Genomic DNA, 15179 nt, shown 5'->3' with positions numbered 1-15179 from the left:
GGTCTCAGAGAGCAAACCGTCTGAAACCCACCTGGATCCATGCCTGCTACGGGGATGGAACAGACAGAGCCTACCCAGACTACCTTTTGTATTTCCACCAAGTCTCAGTCTGACAGAAAATGGCATCTGGATTCACAGCTTTACCCCAGTCCCAGTCTGGGGCTTTCCACATGAAAACTAATTGAACCATAATTGCTTTATAAGGCTCATCTTTACAGGCAACAAAGCTTAGTGAAACCTCTCTGCGTAGCCACCTCCCAGGAGGCTATCTGAAAGAGAGACTAATCTGATCACCAGCTTCCACCGACTGAGGAATCCTATTAGCAGAACCTCGTAAAGACAACGGGGAATTAATTACAAGGATCACAACCAAGCATCCTGGAAGGCTGAAGCAAATCCATGTCTCCAGGACTGAAACACAAGGTGCAAAGAGGCAATGCTGTGTCACGCCTAGCTGGGATCAGGGTTTTGACCACAGCAGGATTCCAGGCTACAAACAGCATTTCGAAGAGGCTTTTCGCTCTGCCATTCCCCAAAGCAGAGCAAAGGGCCAGAACAGCTCCGTTTCGAGAGCTCCCTTGGTTACACACCCTAACCCCAGCAGAAAACTGCACTGCTTTGTTCTTGTCAAAACCTGTTTAGGGAGGATTAAGGCAGGAAACTGCACTCCCCTCACCAAGGACTCGGCTTCTTGTGAGACTGAAGCAAACAGCTACATACGTCCACACTTGAGCTGCAGGAGTGGACACTGGAGCACACAGCAGATCTTTCCAATCTAAATACCACTTGGGTCAACCTCCTCTTATTCAAGGGCAGAAACTGAAAAAATCCTTCCTCAGCTTTGCTAAAGGAGATGTTTCAAAAGGGGGCGATGCACAGAGAATTCCAATGTGCTGATGGAATTCCAGGAAATCCATTTATTAAAAACATGACTGGAAAAAAATATTACTTCTTCTGAACACCATTTTCCCATGCATAATCCATGCAAAAGCGGAAAAGTCAAGGGTATTATTTCTTGAACACAAATAAAGACCAGAAGAATTTGACTCAGGAGATTATGGATCAGGAACAAGCTTAATAGCTTTGCAATATATTTGAGCATCTCACAGAAAAGTTAGTTACCCCTTGGGCTAATGCTAAAAGGTCTTTTTTACTCTCTATTTGACAATCATATGCTCTCTTCTCTGTCACCAGGAGATGAAGGCACTTTTCTAAGGTCAGATGTAACTGAATAAGAAATCTGTTTAACGAAAGAAAAATACTCCATTTAGGTTTAAATGCCACTGCAGAACAATAAAGCCCCAGCACAAGTCCTAATGTATTTCACTGCTTTGACAATGAGCCTGTACAACTCCTCAGTCCATTGTAAAGATCATGGCTCAGTCTTTATGTCCCCAGCAGTGTCATTAATACACAGAGTATGTCTGACTGATATCCAGGCTACAGCATTTGGTATATGTAGAAGAAAAAACAGCATTAGCATGGTGACAGGGTTTGCAGCAGCTCTGGCTTCTCCCAGCTAGAACTGCATTTGGAGAGAGGGACAGTAAGAAGCGAGGATGACCACAGTGAAGTTGCAAATCCCCAAAACATTGCAGCGATGCACCAGCTGTGAGTGGCACCCACGTACACACAGAACTTCTGGGTCCTTACGCACAAGCCCAGCACTGGGAATGCTCTGCCAAGTGCATAGATCAGGAAGGTGACACTTACTGGTTTGAAAGGCTGGTATCGGCAGCTCTCTGTCATAGTAAGAACTTTGAGCTGAGCAGGCATGACTCTGGCTGGGTTGTCCAGAAGCTGGAAGTTGGGTTCAGGCTCCTTTTTCTTTTCTTTTTCATCCTTCTTTTCAGTCTCATCCTGTGGAAGGGGAGGAGAACATCAACATGATTTTAACAGCAGTCTCCAACCATTTTCACAGTTCAGGCGGGTAAGGTACACAGGCAGAAATTCCAGAGCATGGCAAGAAGCCACCCCCCTTGCTGAGGAACAAGCTAACATGGATCTATCAGCTGGCACAGGTAATGCCAGCGTGGATATAAGTACTCACATCATGGCAATGCCCTGCTCTCAACTGCAGGTGAAAGTAAGTTTAACAAGAGGTGGCAGGGAAACAGTTTTCCTCTGGCTTCCCTTTCCAATAATTCCTCTCTAAATTCACCACTTTTTGTTCACAATGGAAGATTCTTTAATAACATTACTAAGCACATGAAAATTGCCCAAAGCTGCCCCTGTATTTTCACAGCTGTACAACCTCACTGACAGCACCTCAACCAAAAGGACTCTACCTCAGTGACTCCCTGGGGAACTGCGGTTAAACCCTCCGTTACCAATGACTCAGCAGCTGGAGGCGAAAGCTCAGAAAGAAAAAACACAGCATCCTTTACATATTTAAGAACATGGATCATGCTTTCCCTCTTGCTCAGGAACATCTGAGCTGCAAACAAAATAACACTGCAGAAGAGATGGAAACAACCAATAGGAGATGGTCAGGAACACCACAAAATACACGGCACGTCCTGTCACAGCAGACGGGGCCCTCTCTGGTACGGTGACTGCTTGTCGCTGTGCAGATCTCTTGGAAGCTATGGATTACTACTCATGTAACAGGCATAAAAATAAAGCAGGAAAGAATTATACCTCTACAACATTAGGACAATGGCAAAACACTCGACTCAAACACAGCAGGTGGCAGCAAGCTCCCTTCTTACTATCCTCGCTTTTCTGCTCGATTCAGCCAAGAAAACTTTCCAGGCATTTGGAGCGTACACACATGGAGGCATGACACGTGAATCCCTTCTAATATACTGCTTCCTCCCAACACCAGCACTTAACTGCAGGTTGTAGCAATTTTAGAACAAACACGCATCTGTTCAGCATGTTTTTCTTAGCCTATAGTGCTGCAAGAATAATTCTAAGAAAAGGCAACGTTTGATGACAAGGAAACATTAATAAAGGAGCAAAAAGACAAAAACCCAGAAATTCTACCTTGCACATGTGAGATGATTTGTTTTCTGGGCCAACTACATTAAGTTCAGTGCCTACAACGTGGCTGCATGGTCTAGGAAGGTTATTTCACATGTATACCTTTCAACTTAACCCACACTCCCTTCACACACCGTTTGTGTATTTTGTTTTAAAATTAAAAGAGGCCAAACACTCCCTGACCAAGCTGCTTTCCTCACATAGATATTAACCTGGAATCAGAAAGGTTCCTAATGAGCTTGCCAGCGTGACGCATTTTCAGCTTACAGTTGTTCTTGGCATATTTGCATCTGTTATCAGAGCACAAAAGGAAAGGCCTTTTGTCAGGGTACAGCAAGAATTTAGGTCCCATATGTTTTCAAATTACAGCAACCACCAAGAATTCATTATCCAGTCATTTCTTTATCCCTCAGCTTGCTCCGGGATGACACATTACTCACAGACGAGGATGACAATGGGCCTACAAGGAAGCTGGGAGGGGATTTTTTACAAGGGTCTGTAGTGACAGGACAAGGGGTAACAGGTTTAAATTGAAAGCGGGGAGGTTTAGATTAAATATCAGGAAGAAGTTCTTCCCCGAACGGGTGGTGAGGCACTGGGACAGGTTGCCCAGAGAAGCTGTGGATGCCACATCCCTGGAAGTGTCCAAGGCCAGGCTGGATGAGGCTTTGAGCAACCTGGTCTAGTGGAAGGTATCCCTGCCCATGGCAGGGGGGTTGGGACTGGATGGTCTTTAAGGTCCCTTCCAACCCAAACCGTTCTGTGATTCTATGACAACTCCCAGTGTCAGGTCTATGAGCTGAAAGAAGTTGTCAGAAGACCAAAGCAATCACCGTAAGTACTGAGCAGCAGACCGATCCTGTGCTAAAAGGTCAGCTGGTTCTGGGCTGGGTGTGGAGAAGTGTCTGGCATTTTGATAGACGGGCAAAGCACAGAAGGGATTGCTGCCAAAAAGGTGAACATTTCAGAATAGGGAGTTAAGCATGTGCAATACCAGAAAGTTTAAACTTTTCAGTGCTCTCAACTGAATTAGACACCACCAAGCAAGTGCCGCAACACTGAGTCGTTTTTAAAAGGTCAGAAGTACCAAGCACATGAAATTATTAAGACTTTTTCCACATTAACAAATACATGGAGAAGAGATAAAATTCCCTTGGTCTAAAACCAGCAGGCAATAAAATAATGCACAAAAGGTTCACACAGTTAAAGGCACATAAATTTGTCCAAACAAGCTTCTGCCTGTAAGGAAATCAGTTACTTAACAATGTTGAAGAAGATTTATTTCTCAGAAATAACGGATTCACAAATACCATCACCTCTAGCTTTTAACTGCACACACACACAGAGCAAAGATGCTAACCATGGTGTGCAGGACACAGACACGCACGTGAACGCTCTGCTCAGGACCAAGGCATGTGGCAGGGGCAACAGCATTAAGTCGGTGCCAGCTCTGATGACACACATTTATAAAGGCAGGAAAAAGACATTTAAGGTTCCGTGTTTGCACCCACCACTTCCATCTTCTCCTCTTCCTTCTTCTCTTTCTCCTTCTCCTTTTCCTTCTTCTTGGCTTTTGCAGTGATGGACAGCACAGCAGTGGAAACCTGGGGATATGTCAACAGAGGAGGCATTCAACGTGACTGCAACACCGTGCGCTGCGCTTCAGCTCCCCAGGCAGGGAACAAAGGGAAATCAGCGTCAGGTCACTTCTCAGTGCAGGTGTCAGTAAGAGCAATTCCTCTTCCTACCCACTGCACTGTTTAAGAGACAAATACGCCACCGTCAAAGCAAACAGATGGCACAGATGGGATAAAAAAATGCCATGAATGCTGACTGGGCCCAGCCACATACACAGAAGGAGAGCAAACTTCCTAATGTAGAGATGAATCATTACTGTTTGGGTATCTATATGAGAGGTTTGTTTGTTTATTTTTAACACAGCAACAAATGGAATTCTTGTTACACGAAAACCCAGAGTCTCCAAGGTAAAGAATCGTGTATACAGATACTGTTCAGAATAACCTAAAGCTGGTCCACTGTCCTACAGACAGCTGTGTTTCCTGTCGATCTAAAGAAGCGGATATACAAAACACCCCATGGAGGAACCCCTCAGGAGGCTCTGGCACTCCTGATCCAGAAAGCACACAGAAGTAGCCCCCAAATACACAAATTTGGCATGTCTCCCTTCCAGTGAGCACATCGCCCTATCCACAGCAACTGTCTGTGTCAGGCACTTGATCAGGGTGACAGGGAGCAACCCCATCTGTCACAGTGCTGCTGAGGCTTTCTAGGCTACGTGTGGGCTCTGGCACATTTTAATTTTAGCCAGGAAAGTTGAAGAGAGGAAAGATTTGTCTAATTCCCATAATATTCCAAAGGTGAGAAAGCAGCTGTGAGCAGTGTGCTTTGTGTTTCATCAGAGCCCATTTCTGGGTCCCTCGGTGGCCCGGAAACCTGGCCTGTACAGCACTCTATTCTGGTGCAGCGTTTTACAATTTTCACACAATGTCATTCATCAGCATGACATGCCTGAGGTCTCCACTGCTGCCAATTGCTCCCCAAGGGCTGCTCTGCCTGCCGCTGTGATGGGCTCAACAGCTTTCACCATCTTACGCCAGGAGACAAATTACTTCCACTATTGTCCCGCTTGTCATCCCATAGCTCTCATCTTTTCCTTTTCAATACCTGGATATTCTCATTCTCAGTTCCACACTTACCTTTTTGGAATCCATGGGCCTGACAGCTATTATTGTAGCACATGGCCCACTGCCCTGAGCCCAGGTACACGCTGTCATTCCATATGGGACTATTTGAGAAGCGTCCCACCTAATATTCTCAATGTTTGTACTGCAGTAGCACTTCGAAGCCCGAGCGGTGAACGAGGACCCCGTCGTGCTGGGTGCTGCACAAAGATGATACACATACGCATCGGCAGGGCATGGAAAAAGCGATGCTTCCGTTTCATCACCGGAGACAAGGGAGGTTCCAGCGACTCAGTAGCACAGCAGCTGTATGCCATGATCAGCAACAGTCCCAGGCACAGCAGGAAGAAATAGCTAGAATTCTCCTTCAGAGACAACAGAGCCTGCCAATTTTTACTTTGCTCTTTACATTCCTTGTTAGTGCCACCAAAGTCAATGTTTATACTAGTAGGGAGAAGGGCTTAGTCTTTACAACACAGAAAATTATCCCAAATACCTTTTCTTTCTCCTTTTCCTTTGGTACCTCAAGAGGTGGGGGGTAGGCAAATGTGGACGGCTTACAGTTGGACTTGTACTGGACTTTTGGCATCTAAGACAAACAGTTAAAAAAATTGTTAGAGACGAGAAAAGGAGAGGGAAAAAAAATCCACAGCAGAATAATTACTTTAGCTTCATTTTCCTTGCAGCAGAGACAAACACAGATCCTCTAAAGAATACAAGCTTCCCCTTCTCCCCCTCCGGAAGCTGAGAAACTGTTATCAGTGGCAACAGTTCAACTAGAACAATGTTATTTAATTATTCTATAATTTGACTCTGGCAAGCTCTCCTAGCCTTCTCCGTACACTCCACGCTATTCACACCATGCTCTGTTTGCACTGTTTCAAAGCTTTTGTGGTTTTGATGTTGTTGCTGTGCCTGCTCGTATTAACACAAAATTGGGTTAAGGTCTAAGTGAAGATCTGCTCTGTCAGTGCACGCTAGGGCAAAGCAAGCACTGCTCGACAGTCACCTCCTGCAAAAAGACAGACCATCTTGGGGGTGGGCTACCCATTTCCCATATCCACGTACTCTCGGTTACTTAAACAAGGACAGAAAGCATCTTTTGACAGCCAATCCAAATTCTTAAACTGAATTAATTTCTGTGCTATCTCCACACTCTTCCTTTACGACACGCCACGGAGCAACAATGGAACAGGGACTGCTCTGAGGAAGCAGGGTGGGTGTGGTGCAGCCCATCACACAGATCCAGCCTGTAGCTGGCTTTAGGATGTAAGCCAAGTTATACAACACAACCTGACCCACAGTCCTTTGGGCTCCCTGGAAACTCCAAGAGATGAGGAGAGGGAGACAAAATGGCAGCACAGCCAAAAAGGCGCTGAGCCTACCAGCACCAGGGAGGCGCAGAGACGAGCAGCAATGCAACCTCTGTGAAGTTTTCAGGACAGAGGGTCATGCAAACCCCTCTCTTCAAACAGAGCGAGAGTTTTGGGCTGTGTGTAGGCTGACTCAACGCTCAGCCGAGACAGGTGGAGAAGAGCAACCTAAGCCAGAAGGTTTCGGTCCAGGGGCTGCAATCCAGCAGCTGGCTCAGTCCCATAGAGGGGGACAGCCCAGCCCTACGCACGCCTGTGGCATGACGGGAGGGGGCTGCAAACCCCTGCGCTGCCACGTTCAGAAGCCTTTTAGCGGAAGTCACTGGCTCAGTTCTGCAGCACAGGAGACCCAGCATGGTACGCAGCTTGCAGGGGCCACGCCACAAGCGATTAACTGGAAGAACAGATGCCCGAGAAAACTGCAGTACCCATGACTGTTTGCTTGGCTTATGTTTACTCCCCAAGGAGGCCAAACAAATCCTGCTTTCCCACTGCTAGCTTTCCTAGGGGAGGCTATCACATAATTTATCTGGGAAGCAGAGGAGGTGATGCTTTTTTTTAAAAAGTAACCTTGACCTTCTAGAGTGATAATAGGGTGGTCTCTGTCCAAATACAGTGACCAGAGTTCCTTTCTTTGTAAGCTACTTTGAAGTAAAGGGGTCAAGCCTGCTCTCTACATTTTTCTTGTCCCTGTTCCCACCACCAGCTCTGCGACTTAAGCCTACATTGCAGACTTCTTCCAGTTAGCGCCTTTTCTGGCACACACAAGCTGAAGGCATGCAAAGAAAACGAAAAAATCCATGCACACCCCTCCCAGAGCACTCAAGTCTTCCCGGCAGCTATCAGCACCTCTTCTCCTCCCCGCTCGCTACGTACCTTAAGATCCTTGTTAAGGCCAATGACGCAGGTTGGGGTGAAAGCCAGCGACAAGAAATGTGAGAGGGGGAACCAGAACCAGAACTGGGTGAAGACCAGAACCCCCACCACAGAAGGCATGTGAGTATGTCCTGTCCTCGACTGCAGCGAAATAGTTACGTTATGGCCCCCTGTGAGGAATCATAAATGAAATAAGTTAGTTGGTGCATTCCTGGGTGCCCCACCAAGACACCTGAGCAATGCGTCTCCGAAGGAGCTGCTGTGAGGGGGGCTACCCAGCGCAAGCCAGGCCACAATGCTGTCAGCTTTCTCCTCTGCAATACACCTCCCTCCTGCTTCACTCCGATCTCAGCTTACGAGCAAAACAGACGGGCAGCGTAACAACCAAACGGCTCTACCTGCTAGATACCTAAACACAGCTCAATACAGCCCTTCCACGCTCAGTTTGTCAGGGTACAGGTTAAAAGTACAATGCAGAAGGCAGGGGGAGGGGGAGAAAGGCAAACCTGTGCCATAAGCAGTTTTAAAACATATCATATAGATGATCCACAAGACAAGACTCACAAGGAAAACAGTGGATGTAGAGCAGTACATACAGAAACTTTCCTTTCTCTGGTTGACTCTCTGAACTGTCAGTTATTCAGAAGAAATATGCCTAGGTTTTTACCCTACACCATCTCAGTAGAAAAAAATGTAAACAGCAGCAACTTAAGAAGTTGCTTCTAGAGGTTATCAATCTAAGCAGCGAAGAGACAAGCTCCTGCAGGCTTTGCAGCAAAATTACGTCTCTGCCAGCCAACCAAGCCTTCGCTCTGTACTTGCAGAGCAGACACCAAGACAACTCCGTATGTTGATGTAGCGCAGAAACATCCAGCTAGAAACCAAATTGAAAGATTGGGTTTGCAGACAGAGTGAGAAAGTGTTAATCTGATCATCAACCTTCTGATGAACAGAGTGCATTGAGCTGAAGAGGGCACCAGGCAAGTCCATGACTGCCGACAAGAGCAGGCGCAGGGAGGTTAACTTTGTTAACATACAAACACCCACTCGTGGCAAACTTGGGGTGCTTTGTAGACGAAAACCCCAAACTGGAGTAGCATTCCCCTGCCTCGTGCAAACAGCCACCTCCATAGGGCCAGACAGCAATGGAGCTGAGTTTTAAAGACAAGCACAATTAATTTTTGCTGCCAAAACTAACGAAAGGCCCGGTGAAGCAGCAATCTCATCTGAGGTATGTGTCAGCAATATTCCCAGGGGAAGCAGTGGAAGATAGAGGATTTTGACACTCAGTACAGGCATTATCTCCTTGATTTTCCTTTTGTTGCAGCAATAGATCTTCTGCTGTTTGACTAGAGAACTCCTTCCAGCCACCTCTTTGAAGACAGGTGATGATACGGTCTCATCTTCTACTACTGCTAGGTCTGCTCTGCTCCTCATTATTTTCTCCAATACCAATCTCTTGGGCTTATACTTGAATTTGCCACAGCATTAAGGAGTGACTCCCTGAGGTCTTGAGCTATCCTTAAACACGTCAAGCACTGCTGGTCTTCTCCCCCATCTTCACTTTGACCTTTTCTTCCCTGTGTCGCTGTACAAGGGCCAGGTCGGTAATCCGCACATATTCTGGATCAAGTAGCCCAGTGATTGTTGCACAAGAAGTTTTACTAGACTTTACCAAACTTTTGGACTCGAATTTTCAGAATTTATTTTAACCTCTATAATTAAATTATCCAATCTGTGGAATTTCCTGGATGACTAACAGGTTTCATATTCAAAAGATGCTGTCATGCTACTTCTTTCTGCTGTTGTACACCCACACGCAGCCCACCCTCACTCCCAGGGTTTTGCACGGAGCAGGAAAGGTGGGGAGGCACAGTATTGCACAACTGTGATTTATCTTCATGATTAAGTAGCAGCCCTGACAGCCTGGAATGGAACCCATTCCAGATCTTTGGCTGGATGGACGAAAGCTGTGACATGATGCCTGGGGAAAAAAAATAATCAAAAAACACTCAAGAAAAATTCAGGGACCTTATAGTACTACCTGAGGAGCCATCTCCCAGAATTCACACTGCCACTGTGGCAAGGTCTTCTGGAACTGGAGTGGCTGCTCTAACGGCTATGATGATGTCAAGCATGATGTCAGTTAACAAGAGGGGGGGTTCAGCAAGCAGACACACATGATTTATCCATACTTCGATGACCTCACTCCTTACGTAGCCATGATGGAACTTGGTGATACTCGGCAGTGTAGCCCAGTAGGACAGTACAACAGTCATTACCTAAGACGCTTTGTGGCCCTTGGAAATGAGTTTCCAACCCTGGCCTAGGCAGCATCCCATTTTCAAACAACATCATACTGTTTCTTTCTCTATCAGCAAAGAAATCTAATCCGCATCATCTATGCAGTGAATGAAGACGACCCAAACTGTTAGCAGCAGCAGCGAAATGTCAAAATCTCACAAGATGAGCCATCAAAATCCTGGCAGGATTAATTTCAGCATGTGCCAGCGACCTGATTCACATGGGCAATGAAACACAAGATAGCTCTAATCTAATCGAGAAAAACATTAGCACAGGATAATGGCTTTTTTCCTAACTACCAGAGAGTCAGACCCAGTGCATGAAGAGCTCATGAACAGGGACAGGCAGGAGAAAGGTGGGAATCAGTTGCACCGAATTCAACGTGTGGGAGAGCAGACCTTGTGCATCCAGGTTTATTTTTCGTACTGAAGTCTTCAAAATCCAAAATAAAACACATCACGCGAGATGCATGTTTGGAGAGACAGCAACGAGGAGGCGGGCAACTCTTTCCTCTGTAATTTGGATTCTCATCACTCATTTCAAATGTGTCCAAACTGTGGAGAATCCCGTGCATTCACCATCAGGCCTCTCTGTCTTCAGTCTGCACTGCCCAATGCCACACTCTGTCCCCAGCCATTGCACTGCTGACCCCACCCAAACCTCTCCTAAACATCGAGAAAAGGATTTTCCAGATATACTACACAATATTTGTGTAGTGACTGCCGCTCCGCTGTTTTAATCACTGGTTGAGAACCGTGGCATTAAGAACCAGAGAAGATGCCTGGAGTCCAGGGGGCAAAATAGTTTTTAAGCAGGTGGAATGCTGACATCTAACTAGATGAGTAAATCCCTTTTGTAGCTCACATTTACAAATACATACTGCAGAAAATAAAGCATATTGATTGAGCAAAGAACAGAAAGGGATTCATCAGCCAGGAACAAAAAGTGTGTTTGTATTTGAAGCAGAGCATTGCAAAAGTTCAGAGGTTGGGGGGGGGGAGCTGTATGTGCAAATCCTGAAGTTAAAATTTTGAGTGTCTACATTTTTTTTATTTTATTAAAGAAGTAAAAAAGTAGCAGCTGGGGCCTAACAATGAGACAATGACCAAATTCTTCGTTTCCACTTCAGTGCTCCCCAGGTACCCTGCTCCTCCCATGAAACCACCACGCTGATGACTGCCTAATTGTCAGAGCAAAAATCCCACCTCGGTGCCTCATTTCCCAGTCGTGCACTGGAAATCTTGCACTTCTAATCAAAGCCTGTCACTGGAAGAGAATTATACTTTTCTCCTTTCCTCACCAAACAAACCCCAACCCAAACCCAACAAAAAAAGCCAAACTCAATTGCCCCAACTGTGGCAAATGACACAAAGAACCTTTTCTTCCTGGCAGTGATAATTAAATTCTATAGCTCATTGTTTCAGATGAGTACTTGCAGTTGTATGGGAAAGATAAAAAGAATTTATTCTTTTAAGAGGCTCTAATGAAAGTGGCAATAGGTTAAGAAAGGGTAGTTCACAGCCTTCCCCCAGCCACTCAGCAAGAAATAAAGAGGTTAAAGTTGGCACAAATTCACATGTAGTTTATGAAAATTGGATGCTTCTGGTTTCCAAGTCATTATACAATACGAGTGACACAGGAAGCAAATAAGGTTTTAGCTGCATTTTTATGATTTAAAGGTCAGAATTCAAAGCAGGTCTGTGCTACTGAGAGAAAAAACTCCGAGCCAGCTGGGCTCTGGACTCCCAGCCACACCACACGAGTGTGGGAATGACCCAATATTGTTCGGTTGGAGCTCCAGGAAGGGTATCTGGGAGGCAAAACAGATGAAGGTGGTTCCTGCTGCTTTCTTCTCTGAGTAGCCCTAGTCACAGAGCAGCCTGACTGACACAGCCCACCAGGAAGAGAGCTTTTTAAGCACACAGATAGGTGTAGGCAGCCCTAAGTTTTTCTCCCCCCACCATGTGCCTTGGAGATGTAGTAATTCCATCCAGATGCTGTGCAACCACAGGACATGGTCCTGTGCCTAAGCCATACCACGGAGACAAAAAGGAGACTCTTTTGCTTAAGTGACTTCAGGACTAACCTTGACCTTGGAGTTCAGGGAAAACCAGCTTGTTTCTACCTTCCACAGGGAATAAGGAGGTGCATGGCAAGAACAGGCCACAGCACGAGAGGCCAGATAGGAGAAACTTTGTTTGGAAACTTGAAAAAGGGGTGCTGTTGACACTGTTTAAGTCTTACTTCCAGCAGAAGGAAAAATTCAAAACAAAACACTGTCACACCTTTGCTTACAGAAGCCTTCCTTAACAGGCCCGGCAATTCAGCCCCTGTGCAATGCTAATGCCTTTACCAATCCTATCCCTGGCTCAACGTTTAGTCATTAGCACTCATGAAATGGTGTTTCCTCTGATGGAAAAGTGAAACAAACTGGGTTTACTGCTTCCCTCCCTGTGCAACACCTCTCAATAATCCAGAAAGACGCAAAACCTAGTCATTAAAAGCATATTTAATACATACATATTTTTTAACTGGTTATGTCAAGATTTAACAGAAAAATGAAAATATGAGGATGGGATACCAGAAGGTTTCCAAATTTCTGGAACAGCTGCTTACTTAGAAAAAAATAAAGCAACTTATCATGCTATAATCAACATTCAGGGTGACAACACAGACTTAGAGCAAAAACATCATACCAGTCCAGACTTCTGGACATGAATTCTGCCCCAATGACTGCGTTGAGTTTTTCCTGACAGAAGCATGCTAATACAAGCTGAAACTACAAATCAAGATTTATTTCTTTAGTTAGATAAAAATTAAAATGTGAGGTTTCTTGCTACTATTACATGACAGGAGTAAAGCCAGCACCTCGTCTCCCAAATGAAATTTGCTATTACAGCTATTGTGGCCAAACAAGTTTAAGACATTTTGATTGCTTCAAGTGTTTGGGGAATTACCTGCATCCAAAATGCCTTGTGCCAGGATTGCTCCGAACTTTGCCATAACATCGTCATGCTTATCATTGATCACTTTGGAATAGAGCTGTCTGAACTGGCTGACCTGGATAAAAAAAATAAAGGGGGTGGGGAGTGGGAAAGAGAGAGACATTGAGAGATTATAAAACTTACTGCATGAGTCAAATAGTCTGTCTTTAAATGGAAGCATCCTGGATTTCTGCATCCTAAGATGACATTTGTCTTTCCAATAGCTTTAGTCACTGGTGCTACAAGTCATCCCACTAATAATTAATTACAGAGGTTTTCCCACCTTGAAGATACCCATATAGTGATTTTAAAATAGTCAGTATGGACACGCATTTCCAAACCACATTTTGCAGGCCTTACAGGAATAGCCTGAGAATCTCTGGAGCATCACTGGAATAAGACACCAGTGAGTTTATAGCAAGAACTACTCTATGTTCTTAGGTGTGTGACTCTGCACTTGATTAAATTTCCTCTAGTTCATACAGCTGAAAACCTCAAGTCTATTCAGTTTTTCCTGTACAATATTTCTACTGTATTGAGAATGTCTGTATGGTGTGTCATCAGCAAATTTTGCTACTGCACTCCTAACATTTAAGTGAAAATCATTAATGAAAATATTTAATAAAGTGACAGTTCATGCCAGGGTGCTTTGATCACAGTATCTTAGGCCCACATTACTATGGGAAATTGCTACACCTCTGCTTATATTATCGTCATTGCTTCCAACAGCTTCATTTTTGACTGGTTTGCTACGTGTTGAAGAGACAGAAAAGTACACATCCAGCAATATCTAACACTTTGTCATACATCAATAACCTACACCTTCTAATATATCCAGTGGAACAACAATACAGCTCTAGTAATTTTTATAGCTAAAAAAGCAGACCAGGAAACCCCAATCTGCAACTCAGTAAAAACCTGGGAAGCTGCATCCCATCCACGGCATGTCTGGAAGAATGTTTTATACCTCTTCCCTAAATTAATTTTAACCCAGATAGCCATGTGACATTTCGTTTTCATTTTTTTCCTGTTTTCATGCTAAGCCTTCACTTGATGTGCTCAAAAGCAAAGGAGGCACATGTGGCCTGGCTTGGGGTGCACTGGGGAATCTCAAAGCGCTTGCAGAAATAGTTTTCACACCCATGAAAAAAAACCCAACCGTTCAGATGACTGAGTCAGTGACACCAGAACTGTGCTGGGAATAACATTTGGTTAAACTGGGATTCACCAAGGTTAAAAAAAAAAAAAAAAAAAAAAATCAAAGCAGAAGGAAGAGCTGACTGAGGGGATAAATGAAACTGCAGGGGTTTCTCAGCAAAGCATGAGATCAGATTCCCCAGTAAAAGCACATCAGAGCCATGAGGTAATCCTGCAGCTGAGGTAACGCCAGCAATAAATTTCACCACATTTCACGGGTGAATTTTGGACTAGATACAGTTAGAAGTTGAGATTCTACCTCTGAGAGATTACGTCCGGTGTCTGGGATGGAAGGAAGACAGAGGTTGCCTGTCCAACCCAGGAGCCACAACGCTGCTTGGCAGCCCTACACACTTAGTAGTCTTCCGATTACAACTGCGTGTTTTCTGAAAAACAGTTCTCGGTGGATGTTAGCTCGTCACACTGCTTCAAACACAGGTGCCCTGAAGGAACAGATACTCCCTGGTCGATACCCTTCCTGCCTTCAGTCTTTCAGCCACTAACCCAGCTGTACTGCATGTCACCTCAAGTCCTCCAGCACTGATGGCATCTAACCTGATGAGATGTAAACCAGCCTGTGACAGCGGAAGACATGAGCCTTCCTACAAGTAATGACCTGCTAAACACACCTGTATTGAAATTACTTCGTTCCACACAAAAGGACAAGTCTCAACTGTGAAGCACTTCTGAACAGGAGCAGTGACGCTGAACGAAACAACACTTCTCTGGAGAGGGATGGATTCGATGGACGGACCACT

General features: G+C 45.0%; 1 protein-coding gene across 1 annotated transcript in view; it reads right to left on the bottom strand.

The window, feature by feature from the left end:
* Positions 1–13300, bottom strand: part of LOC104513326 (26S proteasome non-ATPase regulatory subunit 1-like) — a gene marked incomplete at its 5' end in the record, with an annotated part of 14620 nt that extends 1320 nt beyond the window's left edge. Inside the window, 5 exons of the mRNA XM_010156647.1 lie at positions 1714–1860; positions 4497–4589; positions 6184–6276; positions 7937–8106; positions 13198–13300. Of these exons, the coding sequence (XP_010154949.1) occupies positions 1714–1860; positions 4497–4589; positions 6184–6276; positions 7937–8106; positions 13198–13300 (606 nt within the window). The remainder of the gene's footprint in view (positions 1–1713; positions 1861–4496; positions 4590–6183; positions 6277–7936; positions 8107–13197) is intronic.
* Between the last annotated feature and the right edge of the window lie 1879 nt (positions 13301–15179).

The sequence above is a fragment of the Eurypyga helias genome, unplaced genomic scaffold (genome assembly GCF_000690775.1).
Source record: "Eurypyga helias isolate BGI_N326 unplaced genomic scaffold, ASM69077v1 scaffold16128, whole genome shotgun sequence".
Lineage (NCBI taxonomy): Eukaryota > Metazoa > Chordata > Aves > Eurypygiformes > Eurypygidae > Eurypyga > Eurypyga helias.
This window is presented reverse-complemented; position numbering and strand designations above follow the sequence as displayed.